This window comes from Ammodytes marinus, assembly GCF_949987685.1.
Source record: "Ammodytes marinus genome assembly, chromosome: 7".
Lineage (NCBI taxonomy): Eukaryota > Metazoa > Chordata > Actinopteri > Uranoscopiformes > Ammodytidae > Ammodytes > Ammodytes marinus.
Genome location: NC_137211.1, coordinates 22,626,842 through 22,650,405, shown reverse-complemented (window position 1 = coordinate 22,650,405; position 23,564 = coordinate 22,626,842). Strand labels below are relative to the sequence as shown.

The 23,564-nt window shown below is 41.9% G+C and overlaps 2 protein-coding genes across 3 annotated transcripts in view; one reads left to right on the top strand and one right to left on the bottom strand.

Annotated features, from left to right (window-relative positions):
- Window positions 1–874: 874 nt before the first annotated feature.
- Window positions 875–14,194, bottom strand: tbc1d22b (TBC1 domain family, member 22B). 2 transcript variants are annotated; one of them, XM_080030292.1, is made up of 13 exons: window positions 13,929–14,194; window positions 9,941–10,121; window positions 9,669–9,825; window positions 8,454–8,621; window positions 8,244–8,314; window positions 7,831–7,959; window positions 7,672–7,737; window positions 6,093–6,207; window positions 5,724–5,830; window positions 5,563–5,638; window positions 5,132–5,259; window positions 4,941–5,036; window positions 875–3,037 (listed from the first exon to the last, which is right to left on the bottom strand). In XM_080030292.1, the coding sequence occupies exons 1-13, from the start codon at window positions 13,982–13,984 to the stop codon at window positions 2,909–2,911; spliced, it is 1,479 nt and encodes a 492-aa protein (XP_079886418.1). In that variant the 5' UTR covers window positions 13,985–14,194; the 3' UTR covers window positions 875–2,908. The 2 variants fall into 2 exon arrangements, with proteins under 2 accessions (XP_079886418.1, XP_079886419.1); XM_080030293.1 differs by having other exon boundaries at window positions 9,669–9,822.
- A 3,537-nt stretch (window positions 14,195–17,731) lies between these two features.
- The window catches only part of myt1b (myelin transcription factor 1b), a gene marked incomplete at both ends in the record, with an annotated part of 88,924 nt that continues 83,091 nt past the window's right edge, over window positions 17,732–23,564 (top strand). Inside the window, one exon of the mRNA XM_080030738.1 lies at window positions 17,732–17,843. Coding sequence (XP_079886864.1) covers window positions 17,732–17,843 — 112 coding nt within the window. The remainder of the gene's footprint in view (window positions 17,844–23,564) is intronic.

The following is a 23,564-nucleotide window of genomic DNA, read 5'->3' as shown; positions in this document are numbered from 1 at the left end:
AGCCTTTGTTTTCTCCTCAAAGTGCACCAGATTGATGAATTTTACTTTAACATTTAAAAAAAAATCTTCCGGGGGAGCATTCCCCCGGACCCCCCTAGAAGGTCCAGGGTCCACGACACAGTCTCCCAAATTCCTGTGAGAAACACTGTGTGTGTATGTTTATTAAGAGTCATTAGACCAGGGGTTGTGTTCAAGTACGCGTAATAATCTGGTCATTCATCAATAGAAACATTGTGTTTCAGATAAAATTGTGGCTCAGAGAGGGACCAGTCACTCATACGTTTTGGACTATAGACAAACAAAGCTTTTACATGTTTGTATTGTAAGACCGCCTCTCAGAGAGCCCATCAGGACTTTCTGTATAGGGGCCCAGAATTTGGTGCAACACCCCTTCCTCCGCATATCGTATAAACGGTGGGCTGCCATGGCCAAAAATGCCAGGGCCGATTTTTTGTCCCAGTCCAGCCCTGTATATAGGCTACGGTGGCGCTGAGCATTCTTATACAGTGTATATATATTTACTATCTATGATAAATACAAATAAATGTTATGTCAGCAATTGAAAACCTCACTTTGAATTTCTCCTTCATTAGGCTGAACAATATATCAAACTTATTTACTCCAAAAACAAAAAGCTTATGAAAAGCTTACTTCAACATATGGACTTACTTATTTGAATATGTTTATGTAGGTCTAATGTAGGCTGTCCGTTTTTTATATATTGTGTATACTGTGCTGTCTACCATGTAGCCTACCTTTTCGTTTAACATAAAGAACAATTAATAAACGACCCAAAATATATATAAACAGTGATAATATAATATATGATCATGACAAATACACACACAGGCACCAAAATGAAGAATAACAACCGTTTAATATAAACAGAAAGTTAATAAACAGCAGGTACTGTAATCATTTAACAATCCCAGCACTGACTACTGAAGCACTCTCAAACAGATTGTATTATTGGCCCAAAAAAGATTTGGCATATTATTAATGAAACAGCATGGGCACAAGTTTTCTTTTTCCACCTTTAGTTATCAACATATTTTAGGACACATGACCTTTAGATAACAAACAGCATGGAGTGTACAGTACCATTGCAGTAGTGACACAATCAGTTGGTGCACCTGAATGGAGAAACCTTTGTTAAGGCTAAAAGGCAGAAGCACTGTGAAATGTTTCCGAAAACAAGGCTGTTTAAAACAAGATGGTAGGTGGCTTAAAGCAAAAAACTGAGAAGAAAGGAAGCACACATAGGTCCGCAGTGTTAAGATGGTTCCAAAAATAAAGATGATCTTTTTAGGTACCATAGTACCTTCAGAAGCACTTGCCTGAATACTGTTTACTGCCTTAAAGTATTTAGTCAGTTACTGAGAGTGCAGGCAATGTTTAAACGTCTGAATAATTCCTGAATATGAATGGAGGCTCATCTTGACCATGAAAGATATTTCTCCATTCAATGTGTGATAGTCTATGATGACCGGAATAAGAGCCTGGAATATAGTTTGCATTAAATCCTGATTTTAAACTCTGCTATTGCCTGATGACCAAACCTTTAAAAACCTTAACTATAAATCTAATGCAAGGGAGAACTAATGATTGTCATATCTCTCAGACAGTCACTGTGGTATAATTATCACTGGTAAGGAAGGTAGATGAGCAGCAACACCCATCACCATCCAAAAAACAAACAAACAAACCCGTGGACAAGGATCATGTCCTAGATAGAAAAGCAACCTAAATATGGAATACAAGCATTCATTTCTCCATGTGACACTTTAAAATACAGGAGTGCATTATGTTATTAACAAAGGCTTCGTCAGATACTCTGAGCTGCACTGTGGCCGCAGGACAGGCTCCAGCAGGAAGCCGTGACCAAACGTCCTTCCAGAGGCATTTCCTCCATTTTAAAAGCATCTTCTAACGCCACACATGGTTATTAAAATGATTCTGAACTGAGGATACTGGTTATTCAAATGTTTTTACAGTGTCCACAGGTATCTGATCAGATACTTCACAGGGGATCTGAGGAGCTGATTGTTATGCATAAATTATGAGTTTGGTCAAATCAACACTTTCAGGCAGAAACAGACCAGTGGTCTCCTTTTTGTGCTGAGCTACACCCAAGACTTTAGCAATTAGACTGATCCCAAATCAGTTTCTCTAGTTTTAACCCAAAGCAGAACCTGAAAAGAAACACTGTTACCTAATCTTTGTAGCTTGTAGGTCTTGTACCTAAATACAAACCAACATGTCAGAACTGGCAACCAACTTGACTGATTCAAGTCCAAATGAGGGACTTTTATAAGTTAATTGTGCAGTGCAGAATTGATAACCCTAAATTATCCGGGGGTGGACCCAAAGTCTTACCTATAACAGCTTATCAGAGACATACTAAACAAGTTTTAAAAGAATATTGTAGTTGCCTGGTTTCCACATAATATTTTCCCTTGTAAACACAACTACTTAAAACAAATCTGCAAAGAAAATATAAGCTGTGGCTACAACTGTCACTAAAAAGGATGATCTCACAAACATTCATCATCCTGTTACATTACAGCATGTACGCTTCACTTCAGACAATCAATGTTGCAAGCAAACCAAGATGACATACTAGCTATGGTTATTTATACTGTATTGACACAGTGCAGCCTGCTGACTGCAGATGGTCTCACTGGACTCTGGGTGCACCATGTACCCAAATCCAAAGGAGACATTCAGTGGACTTCATTTTCACAGGAGATAACATCCTGCAGTTGTCCTAGGAGCTGCACATACACGTCTCTTCCAGGTTATCTCAAAGACAACACTTGATGTCTTGGGAGTGTCTCAGATACTGTGGGGGTACATCCAGTCACAGTCTAGTTAGAAATGTTGTTGTTTCTGTGACGCAGCCTCAAGCCTATCTCTTGTAGTGGCTGGGTGCGTCTGCGAACATGTACTTCAGTCTGTAAGCTTCAGCCAGGAGGAGACCCACTTCCTCGTTACCCCAGTGGATGGTTGGGAGGTTTTGCAGTAGCATAAGGAGGCCCTGAGGAGCCACAGAAATGTAATACAGTATGTGAGTTAGTATATTAAAGTCTCAGACAGAATCAGATGGGCACTGATGCTCGTGTAGTAAAACTGCAACCTGTAGAAGTGGAAGCACAGACAGGCTGGAACACTGCTCAACACCCAAAACCACAGAATGTATACCACTTATTAGGGATGAGCCCGAATCCCAATATGTATTCGGATAAGCACGGATAATGAGTTAGATACGGATAATTTCCGAATAGTCCTGTTATTATTCGGGGATTTTTTTTCAATATATATTATGCGCCTAATTGACGCAGCGCGTTCCGCCTCAATGACACAACAGGTAGAATGACACTAACAGCTGTTCTGCGGTGGACATGAGAAGGACCGGGCGCGTCCCGTGACCCGCGGTCTCTCTCTTTTTATCCACTGATAAACGCAGCGCGTTCGCCCTTTCCCTTGAATAGAGGGTTCTACCAGTCGCATTCGCTGCCGTTTTTATGTGAGTTTCCTCGTAACCCGGCCGCTGCCGTGGCGGAGAACAGACAAACCATGGAATATGCTGCACCCCGAGTCACCGTCAGTCCTTCCCCGATGTATTTACATTCTCTAGGCCTACTGCTTAAACTCTTTCAAACACCACAACGTTTCCATCAAACTGATGCTTAGGACCTGTTCTTTTTCAGCTGTCAATCAATGCGTATACGGCTAGGCCTACTTCAGGACCTATACAATAAAATCGGAAACTGCAAACTTGACACATTATAATCACATGTGGCTTTGTGGAAAGGCTAACATATTATTTAGGGTTTATGAGATTGGCACGTTGATACAGAATGTTCCTAAATCTTAGTTTAGTAAAACAAAAGTAAAAAAGAGGGAGGGGGAGAGATAGAGATAAAAAATAATCATGAAATACAGCTGTATTTCCCCCAGTTAAAGGGATACCTTAATTAAGTTAAAAGTAAAATACTGGCCCTCATTTACTAACAGTGAGTAGCCTATGCACAGATTTGGGCTGTTATTTATCAATATTTTCATTCCATGAATTTCTTCGTATTCTGAGAACAAAGAAGAGAGAGAGAGAGAGAGATGAAAAGGTAGAAATATATCTGACTTTTTGACTTATATGTCAACATTACATCAATGTGATGCTTTGAAGGGACAACAATTGCATTGACAATGAATATTAGTCTAGAAAATCAATTTAGGTGTGACTTCCTTTAATGTAGGCTAATGTAAAAGAAACTTCCGGTATACGCCACGCCCACTTCTTGTTGTGTATCCGGATACAGATACAGATACAGATAATGACGTCTCCGCACACCCCTACCACTTATTGTTAGAAACATTATAATAAATCTAAGGGGGCACCTTCAAATCATCTTCTTTTGTTCAAACAAACCAAAACCAAAGAATATTTGATTTAATATCACAAGAGACAAGTGCTAACTTTTGCATGCTAACGTGCTCACAATGAGAATGCTAACACGCTGATGTTTATCAGGTATAATGTTCATTTAGTATGCTTACATTAGCTATAATAGCAGTAATTATAGTTTGCTGTGACGCAGCCTTGAGCCTATCTCTTGTGGACTGTGAATGTGTATTGTTTTGACGGTGAATGTCTATTGTTTTGTAGGTATTTGGTCATAAACCAATATAATATCTCTCTTACAGTTGTTAAAAGTGTCGAGCTGACGTGTGGCTGAAACATGTGATCTATCGAAGATCAGCAGTCGAGCCTTTATGGAACTGGTCCCACATCAAGTTACGTTTGGTCAGTCATATGAATACAGTTCCCAATTATGTGTTAAAATAGTCACATTCTTTTTTTATTACCATCTGTTGCTACTACAGTTCATATTTAGAGGTTACATTCCAAGTGTGGATGACAAAAAAAAAAACTTTTGTACCTGAAAGTCAATCATGGAGAGGATTTCTTTGCGCCACTCGATGAGGAAAGCAGCACAGACGTACAGGTGGAAGTGGGAAAACCCCTCAGATTCAGCCTGTAGGAAACAGTTAGAACAAAGCTTTGACCAGTATCCAAACGTTAGGAGCACTTCTTAATGTGGAGGTTTGATGATGGTGCACTCTGCTCTACCTGGTAGGTGTCCCACAGACGGATAGTGCAACGAAGCGGCAGCTCCCTCATCAGCAGGTTGTTCATCCACCGGAAAGCAAACTGCAGGTACTCCACCTCATACTTGATGAAATAATTGTGAATGTCCTCTGAATACACACACACACACACACACACACACACACACACACACACACACACACACACACACACACACACACACACACACACACACACACACACACACACACACACACACACACACACACACACACACACACACACACACACACACACACACACACACACAGACAAAGGGTTTACTGTGAGTTCTCCCTATTTGGGATCCGCTGTTCAGCTCTCCATCACTTTCTCCATGTTTGAGCTCATAATAAACAAGCCCCAAACAGAAAGGGATGAGCCGCGCACATGTCACTGTCCCTAAAGCTTACCGTCTATCCTGCTGACCAGCTCCTCTAAAGCTTTCACTTTGTTCTGGATTCCAGGCTGAGCAAAGGTGTAGTTGTCCTGAAGGAATACTAGGTTCAGTCAACTTGCACATTTACAGGTTTCAACAAGTGTTTTACTGAGATGTGTGTGAGTGTCACCAGACCTGTATTCCATCCAGCAGCTTGCTCATGCACCAGAAGCTGTCAGCTTCTATGTTCCTCTGGGTGTCCAGAGGCAGCGCTGCCACATCAAAGTTCTCCACGTCCTCAGCTGGAACAATAGAAAACACTGATTGACAGCTGACACTAGGTGGGCAGGGAGTCATTTAATAAACTCTATCTCTCACATGTGTAGGTTAGGTGTATTGAATAGCAAACATCAGTAATAATGTTGTGTTTTAAAAATATCAAAAGATAAGAAACAGCTTGGACTAATCTCGATGGAGAACACTGATTTAGCTTTATAAATCAGAAACTAAGGCTGGCGTGAGACACTTTAAGTCAGTGCGAATATAACTGGGCTCAAAACTTACGGACAAACTCGGACAGGAAGACCACAAAGAATGGTGTGACCAGATCATTGATTCCCTGGACGTAACCGCTGGCTGGGTGACGGATGGCCCAGATAAAGAGAATGCGCTCAAACACCTAAGGAGGGAAAGACAACAACATAAGAGAGTGGTTGTTGTTTAACGTTATTTGCTTTGCAGCATTACTATAACTTTAATGTAACTGTGAGGATGACATGTCCTGACTTTCACTTTCTGATATGGGTTGAGTCCCCAGAACATTGTGAAAAAACCATATGAGATATTTTCTTTAGAAAGCTACCATGAGTCTTATCTCACAGCTACTGTCACACATTTTGTTTTAGAGAGATTAAAGTTTCAGTGTGAGGCCGGCCTTATTATTGATGACCATTGTAAGCTGTAAAATACTGTAAACCTTGGACCTGGAGTGTAATAACATATGTCCTAAGTATTATGGTGTTATATTGTTATACTGTAGGGTTGGGGATCAATGTCTCATTATTATGAATATTTACTGTGTGTGCAAAAATATAAAAACTAATAGTCAATGTATTAACCTGTGTTACACTTACACAACAGAGTAAAACTAACGACAATGTGAATTCAGAATTGTGTTGAGTCTTTTTATATCATTACACTTAATTCAATGAAAGGATGTGATTAGACGGAATCTGAACTAAAATCACCACATTTGAGGAACAAGCCGTGCTCAGTGAAGTTCCCTTTTACAGCAAGGTTCCTCTGCGGTGCAATAATGTGATGCAGGTTCCTCCTCACAAGTGGCTGGGAAACAGTTACTACACACAAGCATTTTGTCTATGTTCGACACAAGTCCTGGGGCCTGGATCCCTGCCCAAGTTTTTCCAAGTCAGGCTTTAGGGTTAGGGGTTGGTGATCCTTGCTAACAACACTGGATTTTATCTGTCAAGCAATGAGTGCTGGGGGTCTTACTTATAAGCCGGTCAAATGCGACTTAGAACCAGCCTACAGTAAAGTAAAATGTGGAACAATCTGCCCTTCCAAATTAGACAGGCCCCTTCAATCACAATTTTTAAAAAACACCTCAAGACCCATTTTTACTCGCTGGCTTTCGACCCAGTGTGAGACTTTTGATGTTATTTTATTGTACCTTATTTTTGTTATTTTAGATATTATTTTTTACCTTAGCTGTATTCATTTTTCTATCTATTTTTATTGTATCTTATTTTACTTATTTTTATCTATTTTTATTGTACCTTATTTTACTTATTTTTATTGTACCTTAGTTTAGGCCTGTACAGCACTTTGTCTCTGCTCTGGTTTGATGAAAGCGCTTTATAAATAAAGTTGGATTGGATTGGATTGGAAGTAAAGCTCTTCCTGGTGGCGTGAGCAGAGAGGCAAACTACAGATACAGAAATACATGAAGTCCCTGACCCATCTGACCTTGTGGTGGTTGTATCCAAGCAGACTTAATACATGTAATAGTGAGACAACACTATGAGTAAATAACACAGGAGGACCCAATGATTATAAAAGAACAACATAAAAATCGGCCTCATGCACTTGGGCTGAACTATTGACTTATTTGAACACATCTTACCTCTTGTACTACGGGCTGCTGGAACAGGGGAATCAGAGGGTTGGTTCGTGGAATGTCGATGTGGATCTAAGAGGAAGAAAGATTATCAAGATGTTAGCGGGGATAATCGAAGCAAATAACACGTTTGGTATCTTGAAGTGTTTGACTGTTGAGCATTACCTGTCTGTACGTGTCTTTAAAGTTCTCGTCTGTTCTGGAGTGGTAATACTGCTCTATGAAGCCAAAGTATTCGTCTCGCTTCCTTCTTAGCACTAGCTCTCTGCGTTCCTTGTTGGCCGGCAGGTAGCCCTGTCAAGAGACCCAACGGAGGGGAGAAAACACAGAAGAGAAAGGGGCCGGTGAGGAGAAGCTCTTTCTGATTTACGTGAATAGTTTGAAGTGGAACAGAACATGGCTGGATGTTTGAGATAAGAGAAAAGAGAGCAGATAAGGTGGCCTTGAAGGATAAGGCTGTTTTTTTTCTGTTTTTTCAGAGTGGTGACACAGAAACTACAGAATGTAACTTTGTGTCCTTCTAAGGAGGCAGCAGGACTAAATGCTGTGCAAAAAAGCAAAAGTTACAAGAGACTTACAGAGAGAAGTCTCCACGTGATTGGCCGGACCTCTCTTGGTATGCCAGACCAGCTGTGCTTCCGGAGCTCCTCTGAAACAGCACAGATAGATAAACTCAATTAGCAACACACCACACACACACACACAGAGAGGTTTCACTCAGTAGAAACCCACAGCAGAGACACTGTGTGGTGTTACGCAACATGTGAACGTGTGTGTTGCTCTCTTACCGAGGTCAGTGTTGGGACTACCCAGCAGATACTTGAACTTGTCCAGCCGGCTCTTCTCCCTCACCGTCATGGGTGGAGCCCCAGACGAGTTCTGGTCCGACATGCGAGCCACCAGAGGAATGATGGGACGCACTGGGAGAGACTGCTGCTTCTGTAGTGGGGAGCGCACTGTGGGGGAGGCAGAGGACATTTGTGTAGAGTTTACAGTGTTGACAGTGCAGTTTTTATAAGAACTAGAAGGAAACCCAACACAACAGTAAAACTAACATTATTTCAAACTTTAAAATAATGTTCAACTTTGCATCATCTCAGTAAGAAGTTACGCCCCACAAATTGTGTATTGTTTTGTTTACTTATACTTGTGCTTCCCATTTCAAATGAGGATTTTGGAATGAGGGATCATTTAGATGACAGTGGTGTATTATAGACTGTAGTTATGAATCAAAGCATCTTTCCTTTTTTTGAAGATTATTTTTTGGGCATTTGTCAAGATTTTATTGATAGTTTTTGAGAGACAGAGATGAAATGGGGCAGAGAGGGGAATGACGTGCAGAGAACGACCACGTCGCTGCTAAGAGGACTGAGCCTCGGGGGGAGGACGCTCTAACCACTATACCACGAGCGCCCCCGAATGAAAGCATCTTAAAATTATCAATTTTTATCACATCATCATGTATTCATTTTGGTTTGACGCTGACCTATGGGTTTACTGACTAAAATAATTCTGATTGTATTTCATTGTTTCTTCTGAAATGACAACAGCCACCTTTGTTGATCTAAAACGCTCATTCCAAGGTAATAAAAGAAACAACAACTTTTATTTTCAAGCGATTATACACTAATTAAAATTTAGATTTCTACCTAATGTCTGTTCTACAAAACACCAATTCCCTTTACACACTGCACCTTTCAAGATAACTTAAAGAGACTCTTATAGTTACAGAATACAGTATTAGTTCACAGGACTTCTGTATAAACTCACAGGTGCTATTCATCTGTATCAACACATTAGTGCACATGGGGATAAGATCATGTGGAGCAACATTTCCATGACTGCAAAGTGTTCTGCCAGGCACAGGCTGCAGGCCTGATACAACCCCACTAGGCCTAAAACAGTGTTAGACCCTCCCCCCCCATCCACAAGTCTGCAATCAGCTTCACTGTGAATCACCTGATAAGCTGAATGAACAGCTGCAGCACTTTACTCACACATACCTGAGGAGGTGTTGAGGTGGGCGTCACTACTAGACTTGACAACTTTTCCGTTGACGTGCTCGCACTCCGTGTCCTCCTGCACAATAGGGAGGTTTTCAGCTTCTGTCCACGGGGGTGCCAGTCTGTGTGTGTCTGTGTCACCGCCCTGACTCTGCTGCTAAGTGGAAAGACATCAGAGCATCTACTTTTATTTCACACTAACACAGTGCCCATTCACTGCTCCTTAACTTTACTCAAATCTTCAGTTCTAGAGAATGATGTCTAGTAGCTACCTGCTTCTGCGTCGACGGCAGGGATGAAGCGGGGGCGGGCGGCCCAAGGAAATCTTCGCCCTCTTCATCGTCGAGGTCCCAAGCATCGTTGGTGCTGCGGGCGAACTCGTGGAAGCTGGAGGCCTTTTTAGACTTGACATCGTTGAGATTGCTGAACTTGGGCTTTGTGTCTTTGGGAAACCTGCAGAGGACAAGATCCACAGATCCAAAGAAATCAAGCACTCGCTCAGTATTTACATACACAGACATTTGGGAGAAGAAATCAGAAAAATACAACAAGAAAACAAAAATGCAAATCCAAAAAAAAAAGGACAAAAAAAACTTAAAGTCTCTCACATGGGCTGCACAACGTAAATGTCAACATTGGGTCAAGAACTGGTAAAGAACGGTGCATGCAATCCACGTGTACAGGTACTCAACGCATGGAAGCACAGAACAAAAAGCTGAAAACAGGCCAAACATGGGAGTGACGCAAAATAAAATAAATCCATGTGGGTCATGACACCATGCAGTCCGGATTGATTTAGCACTTACGTGCGTCGCAGTCGGGGGTCGAGAGGTGGATGCTGTGCTCCATAAACTGGTTGTACACTGTAGAAGATGACATGTGAAATGCTATCACCTCTGAGCAAAAAGAACACCTAGCTAGTGGTGCTAAAAGTCAGCAAATTGACTCATCAGCTATCAGTCAGAGGAAACTTTACGTGCACACATCCCCTCTTTCTTTGGGTTGCTCATGCCGATTTTCCTGTTGTTTCCACGGTGACCAATCTAAAAAAAAGTCAGTTCACCAAAGGTGGGGTCAGTGATTCTTGAGAATGCTTCTTGTCAAAATCAGTGAATTATCTTCTCACAAAGCTACCTGAGAGTACTGAGTACTGAGTGTGCTAAAAAAAATCTAACATGCTCGTTTACATACGGTAACATACAGAACCCAAAGAAGCCCAAATAACAACAACAAATAATCTACAACTATTATTGTCTTATTTAGACTTGGCTGTTTATAGTGCGTGTTTAATAGAAGCAGGGGACAGCTTGTGCAGCCCCTGTTTTCTTCACCACCCTTGGTGGACATTATGTTCGAGGATGGGAGAATCTTAATGGTCAGCTTATTTACAACTCCCTGGGGAAGCAAAGCAGACACAGTCCAGAGTGCTAGGACGGGATCTGGGCCAGACCCACAGTCACTTACTACACTCCTTCATAGAAAGCCAAGAGCAGCAGCCTCCTAAAGCACATTCAAACTTTTGGGCTTTTATACAAAAAAGGATTTACCTTACTGAATAATGCATGCTCAACAGTCAGATATATAGCAGTGTGGGAATTGAGGCAAGTGTGCATATCTTGGCCTGTAACCCTACATTTACTTTTCAGAGTGTTGGTCCTGGGATCCTGGGAGACTGGGAGTAGCCTGAAGTCTTTCTGTGATAAGGACTCTGTTTAAAGGTTGGAAACAGGAGGCATTTTCTAGTGATTATTCTTTTTGTTATATTCTTGTAACACTTGTCTAACACCGTTTATCACAAATGCTGTCACAAATAAAATCACAATAAGCACTTTATTTAAAGTAGCTGGGAGGCTTTTGTGTGGATAACGATAAGCAACACATATAACTACTAGTACTACTTCTACTGTGGATTCTGTCAAACTGTGGCTTATCCGGTCTGAGGTTAAAATGACGTCAGCCTAACTCAAGTCATTTGCATGAACAAACCGACAGTGAGCCCAGTGGCTGAGAACAGGGCCTGCTGATTATCTGGCAGTGCCAGAGTCTCATGTTTACCAGGCTCACAGACTTGTTTTATCAGGAGCGGCTCAAGGACAGGCAGCAAGACGAGCTACTGTTTCCTGTTCAAACATATTGCGTGCATTTCAAGCCTTCCACTCTCAACCCACAACAGTTGTTTGAGGAAGATCAGTGAGGGCGACAAAAGAGAGCGACGCCCTCTCCTTAAGAGATCTTCTTCTCAGATTTCCAATACTCCCTGCACACCCCCCCCCCCCCGCTCTACTAGAGCAGGGCACCCATTCTTCATATTCATAGCCTTAGCATGAATACGTCATGTCTTATCAATGAAGTCTGATGAGTTTTTTTTTCCTCCCACAACTGTGCAGTGTGAAGAAGAGCATAAAGACACCTGCAGGTCCTCAGTGCCCATAATATCTCATTACTATGATACCTACTGAGCAAGCCTCGACAGGCTGCGACTAGCCTGGCCCCAGTCTGTGCCTCTCAAATATCACCATAACATTTTGTAACAGCATCAGTTTCTCTGAGCAATGATCACCGGCCGGTGTTTGTAAAACTCACTACAACAACGCTTATCTTTAAACCAACCCCACCTGGATGAAAATGATTCTGTTTTCCGCACAATAACAGAGATTTTTTTTTTTTTTTTTTACCAAGGTGTGACTCTGATCCAAACAAAATGGCAGCCAGAAATGACATGTCATTTATGTCAAATGTACTTCAGGTGAGACATGACAGGCAAACAACATAGTTTTTCAAGCATTGGTCAATTTTGGCTATTTCGCTACCATGAGATGTCCTCATTCATACTAGTAGTGTAAAATATTTACATTTAGGTGTTCATTTGACTAAACTTTGTCTGTTTGCATCTGTATATTTCGCCTATACAAACATCTTTAACAGCAATTATTTCAACATTATTTTTTTTAAATAGTAACCAAAAAGCACAACTTTTAAAGCACTTGCATCAACTAAACTTTCCATAAACATTCTATAGCACTATTCTGAAGGTTATTACAGAATGATTTGTTAATGTGTAGTTAATTCTGATTGATTGTGTGTTCTTTTTGACATATAAAGTGAAAAACTTAAGACAATAATATGTTGTTAAAATGAAACTCTAGATTTTTATTTTCTTAAAGAGACAATATGTACACATAATTAGTTAGATAATGCAACATGTTCAAATCTATTCAAACCTTTCCGAAGTGGGAAAACAAAAAATTAATTTGTAATCAACTGGCAAAGTTTCAAAATCTATGAGTTAAAAAATGTAGCCACTAGCCTATTCACCTGCAGTGTCTCACCTTTACTTAACAGTAGACGTTATGAATTAATTTGTCTTTCTTACAAAGTAACATGTAATAACATGAGATTACCCGCTAACCTGGATTGAGACAGAGTCCCTATTCATATTCACAAATAGGCTACATCTCTCTTGTTGTAGCCTTCAGAGGATATCATATTTGTTTTTATCCATACATTTTGGAAAAGCCTTTACCAACAGCATCATGGAACCTTATGGTTTTTGCGGTGTATCTGTTTATCAGAAATGCTATTACTAATGTACTGAATGGTTGAACATAAATGCTTTAAACTGGGATTAGGATCAAGCCAGCGCTCTGCCCCGCAATAATCGACCATTAACATAAAACACCACAATACACACTTGGTAATAGTAATCATTCCTACTGTAAACCAATGACCAACCTACTTTCCCTTAACTTCCACCCTCTGACTCATCTAACAAGCCCACTGAGAGGTTCGTGCGATGGTGTCCATCGTGGCATGTCAGTCTTCTTCACCCCACCTCCATCAGCAGCTGTTTAAGACATGACGTCGACGGCAAACACCTGAGTTGTTCGAGGAAAACAGAGACGGAGGTGTCTCCAAGCAGGAGGCATTTATAAAAACACACACGCGCCTACAAACAAGACGGTAGAAACTGACAGACAAGTTCTAAAATCAATGAGTTAACAGCCGCAGCTACAGTATGGTCAGCTGATAACGGATTTAGCCTCGAGTTCCTTACAGGGACATTACATTAGTTAAGATTCAAAAGGGGAAAGCGCCCAGTTTAAGCTAGTCTTTATGCGAGAGCGACAGCAGGCTAACGTGTTCCTGAATGTATATCACTGGGGATACATTCTACTATTAACGAAACACACCAAAGTAGCCTAACTTGCTTCGTTTTGTATGTAAACCATGGACATATAAAGAAATTATGTAAACACCCACCTTCCGGGAACCTTTGCGTTTCTCCTCCAAAAATTGATCCTGTTCTCGGTGGCCATACTCGGATAGCAAAACCCCCTTCTTCACACCGACACCGACGCCGGGTCCCAGGAAGAGCAGACCATGGGGGTGGTGTGGACAGTTTCCGCGTTTGACAGGCAACGTCTCGGCCCCGTGCGGCTTCTTCTGGTCTGCCTTCTCATGAGTCTAGTCCACATAGAGATAATAATATTGAGCTTTTTCAGACGCGGTGATGTATGATGCGATCTCTGGAAGCCGCCATCTTGGAGCGCATCGACCCGAGCGTGCAATTGGCGGGGCGGGTCGAACAGGTGCAGGGACAGTGGCCAATAGGAAGATAAAGTGGACTGACGGTTAGGGATGCTCGCGGAGAAGCGCCTCATGCAAGAGAGGGGGAATGGGGGATGTAGGCTAGGCCTATCTGAAAGTTTACGTAGCCATACTTTGTTCTGCTCTGCTCCAGGTTTTGTTTTCTGTAGTCAAACCATGTTTGACCTGAGAGAGCACAGGGGGAAATGTAAGAACAGCAAGGAGACCCACCTGGGTCCATGGTTCAGACCCCTGAAAGAAAGCAGGTGTTACACCAAGTAGGCTACCGTGACCGACTGTGGCCCGACCATATCCTGTATTTCAGAGTTTAGACGGTTAGTCAACCACCACAAGCTTCGTTTGAGTAATTGTTTAATCATAAATGAATCCTATAGCCTATAAATGTGTGAGCTAGGGCCTAATGTTTTTAGGTTAGGATATGCCTTTCATCACTCTTTATGTAGGCCTTCATGAAGTGTAGCCTATTTGAGTTTCTTTTAAAGCTCTAGGCCTATATGCCTACAATTTATTATTTCCTATTATTGATTAGTTATAGGCCTATAGTTAGTTAGTCTACAATGTATTGCACTTGTTCAACTAGCCTAATACAAACACAAAATAAAAAAACAAGACTCACAACTCTTTTGGACAGAAACAAGAACACAATGGGAACAGATAGGCCTACTAAAACAGTCAAACAGACTCCAAACAAGAAATAACAAAATGGCAATCACTGGTTCAGCTCATATGCATTCAATACTGGGTTTGGTTTCAGTAAGAGTTTTTGGATATGTAAAAATGTTCCGGCTTATCAGTCATTCCACAGACTAACACCCTTTGTTGTGGTAGCCTACAGTGACGTTTTACAATCGTCCATATTTGTGTCTTTTTTAATTGTTGTTGTTGTTGTTGTTGTTGTTGTTGTTGTTGTTTTTATACTGGGTTACACATTTTGAAAAATGTGAGGAAATAAAATTGAAATACAAATAAAGCTCCAGATATTGATGTAGTATAGGCTACTGTATAGGCCTACAGTAGGTCATGTCTATTTCGTTAGGCTGTAGCACCCAACATGCACTCTTGCCCATTTGATCTCTGCTCTTCTGGAGGGTGCAAATAAAAATCCAAACACTTATAGAGGTGTTAGGAAAAATCACAATGATGTATTGCATGAACTGGAGAAAATCCTGAAGTACACCAGACTAATCAGTCCAGTTTAAGAAAAAGAGGGAAGTTAAATTACCAACCACCGCAGACATGCACACAAATCACAATACTTCCTCTGCATTTTGACCTTTGCATCTTTTTTAATACTGTGTAATAGGCTACTTCTCCTTTTCCCCCCCTTGATGCTGCAGTTATGTTCTCTGTCCACACGGGGGCAGGCATTCTCTACTAATAAGATTCAAAATGAAACCAGCTGAACCGCCTCCTGTTTACTGTAAATGTTTGAAACTTTCCAATGTTGCTGTTTATTACATATGTCAACAATAGCCAGACGGCAGACGTTATGCCAAGTTTGCCTGCGTAATGTGAAATGAAGTTAACTCACTCTCTTTATTCTAATTTCTGATAATTTGGTCCAAGATCCCTGACTTACTCAGACCCCCATGTGCCTTATTCAAATGCAGGCAAATTGAGGTTTTGGGAGACATGACTGATTTTCGTTTTTACATGGCAACCTGTATTTAAATGGCAGGTGCTCTCCTGTGTCTGTTTGTGTAGGGAAATCACAGCAGCTGCCCACCTGCATTCACCTCCTCCAGCCTCCAACGGACTTCAACCGACAAGAAACACAGGTGAGAGTTTGTATTTGGGGCCACTTGTTCTGGGGTATTATTGTTACAGGCTGGGAATAAGTTGGTCCTGATGGTCTTATGTCATTGTAAGTGAGGAGTAAAGCTCCATTCACACATTTCATTGGATTAACCATTTGTAATTACTTTTTTTTTAGAGAGAGAGAGAGAGATTGTGAATTTTGCTTCAAGCGAGTCTTGTGACTTTTTGCCACTGCGTTGCTTTTGGTGTTGCCAGCCCACTGAGGACAGTGGTGTGAAAGGAGAAGGCTAAGAAGAGATGTACTAATAGAGTCACAAGGCAGGACAATGGGGAACTGTGTGTGGGACTACTGGAGTTGCCTGGGGCACAACTGTTTGCTGAACGATGCTCTACATTTACTTTGTACTACTCACCATGGCTACTCATTTAATTTATTTTAGATTGGAGACATTACTTCTCCAAGTGCAAACTAAAAGTCTCTGCTGTTAATGCAAATGCGATTTTTCCACTTTAATCCCTTAAGACGTCCTTTTTGCCGTGCTACTTCTGTTCCTGCATAGCAGCACACAGAAGATTTTCAAAATAAATGATGTGCTTTTTAATGGCACATCATGCTCAGTGGAGTCTAAGCCCCCCAAGCTATATTTTGGTTTGTGTGACCCCCTTGTTTTGCTCTCCCTTCCACCCCTGAAAGAGGAGCCTTGTGACTTTTTCTCTTCCTGAATGCTCAAGTGGCAACAAAATCCCTTCCGACAGCATTCTTTAAGAAAGGAGGCATTTTTTTTCTTATTTTTTTTTTTTGCTTTTCTAGTTTCCTGTCATCCATGCGGGTCTTCAGCTCAATAGTTATATTTCAAAGTTGAGAGAACCATTGGGGGAATTAAAGCTGAAAGCACTTGAAGAAAAGTTGCACAAAACTTTCTGAGAATTTCGGATTCTAACTTTAAAGCAGGAGTGGATTCAAAGCTTTTGTCAGAGGAGGTAAGTGTTTCCCCTGCATTTAACTTATGTAAACTTTACACAAGATAGCTCAGTGACACAATTTACAGGTGTTATTTAAATATTTAGTTAACAGTTTACAACACACTATACGTAGATATAATTACGTTTTAGGGGTTAAACAGGATTTGTAAACAGTTACAACTTCTCCTATGAAAACATATTTAAAATGTTTACTGTTATGGGGGCGCCCTTAGCTCAGCTGGTAGGGCGTCCCCCCCATCGGCCTCGGCCAGCAGCGGACCCTCGTTCGATTCCAGCCTGTGGTCGTTCTCTGCATTTCACTCCCCTCTCTGCCCCATTTCTACACTGTCAATAAAGCATAAAATTGCCAATTACAGTTATTCTTAACTAGTTGTAAACATTTTATATACAGTATGTTGGCACAGCAGCCTCCACTTCTGGCTGCCCACAATAAACAAAGCTGTGATAAACCATCACATGTATTTGTATTTTCGGCTTATAAATGATAAATAGGGGGACTTAAAGTGAAGTCATGTACATTATTTTGCATTAAGAGTGTGTTAGTTCGTGACATGAGAGCACTTTTTTTGATTGTATGTACTAAAGAAAACCCAAACCTTCCTCACCATGCAGAGGACTTTGTACAGTGACAAAAGTTATAGTAAAATTCAACTTCATTTGACAATGTAAAAGAAAAAAATGATTGTTTGAGTGTCCTCCGCAGGCACATGGTGATGTATAGCCGAAGCCAAACTCTTCATCTTGAGGTCAACGGGTCATCGATAGCTGCTTTCTCACGCTCTGACGGTGACCAGGCCATGAAGGATGGTCAATTCTCTGAGAAAGGTAAGACAGTTTCATGCCAGTCACTTCCCTGTGCTTACCCTTTGACCTTTTCTACAACACTCATCTAACTGTGAATAGATTAGTCTACATACAAGATTCCTACCTGCGCCATCTCGTAGAATGGACACATTCACTGTTGTATCCAAGGCTGTGTCTTTATGGTGTATGAGCTCACATACTGTAGTATCAATGCATACTGGCGTAGAGTCAATACAGCTAGATGCGATGATGAAAGCTATGGTAGAGTAGTTTGCAGGTTTCTTTTCACACATACATAACTCATTTCAAGTGTGTCAGGTGATATATCTGTCTCTCTGTCTGTCTGTCTATCTATCTATCTATCTATCTATCTATCTATCTATCTATCTATCTATCTATCTATCTATCTATCTATCTATCTATCTATCTATCTATCTATCTATCTATCTATCTATCTATCTATCTATCTATCTATCTATCTATCTATCTATCTATCTATCTATCTATCTATCTATCTATCTATCTATCTATCTATCTATCTATCTATCTATCTATCTATCTATCTATCTATCTATCTATCTATCTATCTCTCTATTTGTTTTTAGAGGATGGAACACAAATTGGTCACAATTATTCCTCCCCGTACTTCACTGCCTGCACTGACTCAGCTGCTCACACGTGGGCGATGACCTTCTGTGTCTCTAGCAGCTGACCTCAGATCAGATTGAGGTTAGCGGCGTTTTACACCCCAGTGCCTGTCTATGGCACATTAATCCTCACATTTCTGACGCAGTGTTTAAATCGGTGAAGGTAGCGTGATGGGCAGGAGGAGCCCCACTCTCTTTCAGCAGTTGCTTCTCAGCTCTCTAGTTTTGTTGTAAACGATGAACAAACTGAATAAAAAAACAAAATTCAACAAGGTTATTTAATGTTGTCATTATAGAAGCTATCCTATATTGATTAGATTCATTGGTCTGCATTGGAATCAATATATTTTGCAATGCATTGTGAAAAGCACTCCATAGGATTCTTCTTCTGCGTCTTCCTTTATATAGAGCAGAGAGGTTGTTTGTATGTATGGAAAAGCAGCTCATATATATATACAAATATATTTTAACCATGCTGTAGGTTGACATGAATCTACATATATTTAGTGTATTTAGTGTATTTCCGCTATACTGGAAGATATAATGTGTGCTTTGTGGTGCACTTATCGTAAAACCACTCTTCAACAAAGTGTGACAGTGTTTACTGCTGCTGTGCTTTTAGCAAATATCTATCTTTACCTCTGTGTAGTTATCACCCTTCTTATTATGCATTCACAAACAACACACACACACACACACACACACACACACACACACACACACACACACACACACACACACACACACACACACACACACACACACACACACACACACACACACACACACACAAATACTAAACCACCCCCTATACTCATTCCAATTGACACACTCGGTTTAGCTTTGTGAGATTGTGTGGTTGTGTGTGCATCTATGAGTGTGTGTGTGTGTGTGTGTGTGTGTGTGTTGTGTGTGTTCCCAGTAGACTGAGTTATGAGCATGAATGGACTGAATGGTATTTGACCATGTGCATTGTGTTTTATGAGATGAGCAGGCTTTAATGACTCTGTCACCAGTAAATGGGCTCTGATTTGTGGCACAGCTGTCGGTCCACACTCTGATCAACTCAGGCCTTCTGGAAAAACAACAACAACAACACACACACACACACACACACACACACACACACACACACACACACACACACACACACACACACACACACACACACACACACACACACACACACACACACACACACACACACACACACACACACACACACACCTACACTTCCGTATTAAACCATACATGCTCACAGTGCAGTTCATGTAGATTGGGAATCTGGCACAAACACTCTCATTAACATGTGTTGTCGATACAGAAGGTAATTGCAATCTGAAGTGTAATCAGAGTGAAATTACAGCTGTTCAGAAGCAGGCTGCAGCCAGACATTAGATCTCATATCCAATCAATGCACCTATTCCTCAGAGATAGCACTGATCTATAGCGGGGTATTGCTACTCCCCTTTCTGTGGACACAGTGCAGATGGAGTTATGTTAACATTAACACACTGTGCACATGTAGCAGCAAGGCTCTGGTTGGGGGCAGCAGGCTGGTGTTACCCTATGGTAGTAACCCTGCTGAGATATCCATCTGTTTTGTGGCTGAGGCCTTCACTCTTTTTCTTTTGAGAAAGCCATTTGACTATTGGGACCAGTAACATACTGTATCACAACACAACATTGTGTGATGCATTGTGATCTTGGTGCCTTGTTGCAGGTTAAGTTTCACACATGAGACTACTTGGCTTGTGAAAAACTTAATGAAAGAGCATTTCTTAACTTAACTCAGAGGTAGATCACAGCTTTACACCATGTTCAACATAGACAGCCAGGGGGGACAGGCAGTCCAGACAGGCAGTAACATTCACCACACGGCATTTACACGATTTTAGATTTTCTTTCTTGTGTTTTGTCTTTGACGAAGGAGCTGTACTGATTAGTTGAAAAGTCAAACTTGTGTTTGCGTGGACTGTGCAGAATCACTGGAGTGACACTTTGAATTATTACTTATGCCTGAGAACCATGTTACTTTGTGTTTTATAGGGAAATGTGCTAAATCCACAACATTTTGATTGTTTTGACATGTTTGGTTGGAGATTTAGTCAAAACCATCAGATATAAACACTCATTCACTCATATTTGACTTATTTTAACTCATAATATTATGTTGAATTTTTTGTCCCATGTGTGTGATATTGTATTTCTGTTTCTACTGCTGCACAACCAAATTGCTCTTTTGGGAATAGAAAATCTGGATTTGGATTTAGTTTGGTTCTCTGCTCAGGGCTTTGGTGGAGTATTGGTGTTAAAACCTTTCGCCAGCAGATGTTGCTGTTGCAAAGCATTTACTGACTAGAAAAGGCCCTCGGAGCTCGCAGTTCTCTCAGTTTCTGTCCTCTCCTCCTTACTTCACTGAATCAACTTACACACATTCAATCGGTTGCATTGATCCATCCATCTGTCTTGTTTGCTCCACAGACTCAGAGCTAACTGACAGTGTAACAGGTGTGCCCTTTTGATTTCAGGGAAATGTCAGCGAAACCTTATGTCCACATCTAAGAACTGTGTGTGTGTGTGTGTGTGTGTGTGTGTGTGTGTGTGTGTGTGTGTGTGTGTGTGTGTGTGTGTGTGTGTGTGTGTGTGTGTGTGTGTGTGTGTATGCATGTTTGTGTGAACTCATGGCAGGTCTGTACATATCAAGTTTGAAATGTTTTCACTTGTTTTGCTCTTTCTCTCTCTCAGTATCACGTCCTTTAGTGTCTTTCACTCTCCTGTTCTTCTGTGCTCATTTAGCGGTGAGCCGCCGCAGCAATTCCACTCATTTCTGCTGCACATTGTTGACTCCAGCCTCATTAGAAAGGCCAAATGAATACGACGAGTTGTGACATTAGGCTACAGCTGGAACAAATGTGCCAGCCGCTCACTCCCAATCCCGGCCAATTTTCTCCCCCCCTCTCTCTCTCCCTCTCTCGCACACATTCATACACAAACATGTGCTCACTTCTTTTTCAGGGAAGGGCTCGGTGGGGTTGATGGGTTTGCAACAATATTGGAAATGTAGATGGGCCCTGTGTTTTGAATTGGATTGCACGCTTTGATGCAGAGACAGATTGTAAACTGTGATTTTATTAAATCCTTCATTAGGATTCATCAGTGAGATTGGATCAGAAAAAGGTCACTGTGCAGATGCGCCCCCCACCCCAACCTCTCTCCTCTTTGCTCCATCCCCCCTCATATATACCCTCCTCCCCTTGCTCTCTTGTTTACCCCCTTGTTCCCTTCTTCTTTCTTTCTCTCTATCTCTCTCTCTCTCCCACTCAGCAAAGCATGGGGGGCACGCTCTCACCCACTATCTCTCCCTTGTGCTTCCCTGCTTGCCGTCTTCCTCTGCTAGGCCTGGCCCAAAACAAATTTGCAATGAAAATGGGGAAAAATGATCATCATGGGCCTGCTGCAGAAACACAAGGTGAAAGTGACATTATCCCCCCCACCCTGAACCCCCCTCCTCCGCCCCACAGCCATCTAGGCTGGCGCCAGTGGGACGCCTGTGCCACAAATCATTTGTATACTCTCATTTCTGCAAGCGGCCCGCGTTGTTGCTTACTGCTTAGCGAGCAGATGACTTTCAGAAAGAGGAGTGAATTGGGAGGGAGGGATGAAGAGATGGGGAGATGAGGAAAGAGGAGCAGGAGGGAGGAGGGGGGAGGTGTGGCAATTTGCCTCCACACGAGGACGTCTGTGGGAGTTGGATCTGAAATTGAGAGGGAAATTGTGTGCGCCATATGTCAAGTTCTGCTAAAGGAGGTTTTCATTGTGCACCTATATTGTGTGTGTATGTGTGTTCATGTATAAGTGTGTGTGTGTGTGTGTGTGGGTTTTCTGTTTCAGAATGAAGCATCTGGGTTGTTTATTGAATCACCTTCGCCATTGTCTGCATTCCCCGCTATTATCACTGAAAGAGCTGCAGCCCCCCCCCCCCCCTCCCCTCTTAACAACATGGAAATGGGAAACGTGGCGCACATATTGTCTGTGGCTAGTGTTTGGTCATTTTTGTCCCTATCTCACATGTACGCGTGCACACACACAAACACACCTACACACACCCTTCCCCCACCCCTGCCCAGTGTGAGACATCATGATTCTTCTGGTGCACTGAATACATTCTCCTTGCAGTTTGAGCATTGGTCCATGCAGGGAAACATGTGACATTACCATGAAAAGAGCTTCACCTCCAACACACACACACACACACACACACTAACACACACGCTAACACACACACACACACACAAACACACGCTAACACACACACACACACACACACACACACACACACACACACACACACACACACACACACACACACATTCACACTCTTGAATCCCCGGGTTCATAAAACATCCACAACACACCTATAAGTGCACGCGTGTGTAGGTACACGTTTACCTCCATGTGCACACAAACACACTCACTCTCTCTGCATGTGTGGCCCCAACCCCAACCCCCACACACACATAAACATACACTCAGATTCTCACATGAACACATAAATATGCGCATACTCTCGGCTCTCGCACACAACAAACAACACCTCCCTGCATAAACGTAAACGCTCTTTCACCATCAACGTCCCACACCCCCATACACACGTACACACCCGCCCCCCCCACACACACACACACACACACACACACACACTCACATGCACACTCTTGAACACAGAGTCAGGTTCATGTCGAGTAAATATAGAACAGAGACAGTGTGGCACAGTGACCTGCAGAAGAACCTGCACACTCTGCCTGCTAGTTCCACAGGGCCCCATGCTTTCAGGAAAGCCATGCAGTATTCATGGCTCAGTCACGGGGATACGCCAGGCGGGATAGTAGTAAGAGCAAACACGCTGGAAGAGCGCTGCAAGCAGCCCAGCAGGGTTGCTGTTAGTGTTACACAATATGCACTGTAGTTATGTTCTGTTTCTTGCGTTTGCTGCCTGCTTTTTGATATTTTTCTTTTTTTCATTATATATTTGCACGTGTGTGTGTGTATGTGCTGGTGTGCTTGCCTGTGTCATGCATGTGTTTGTGTGTGG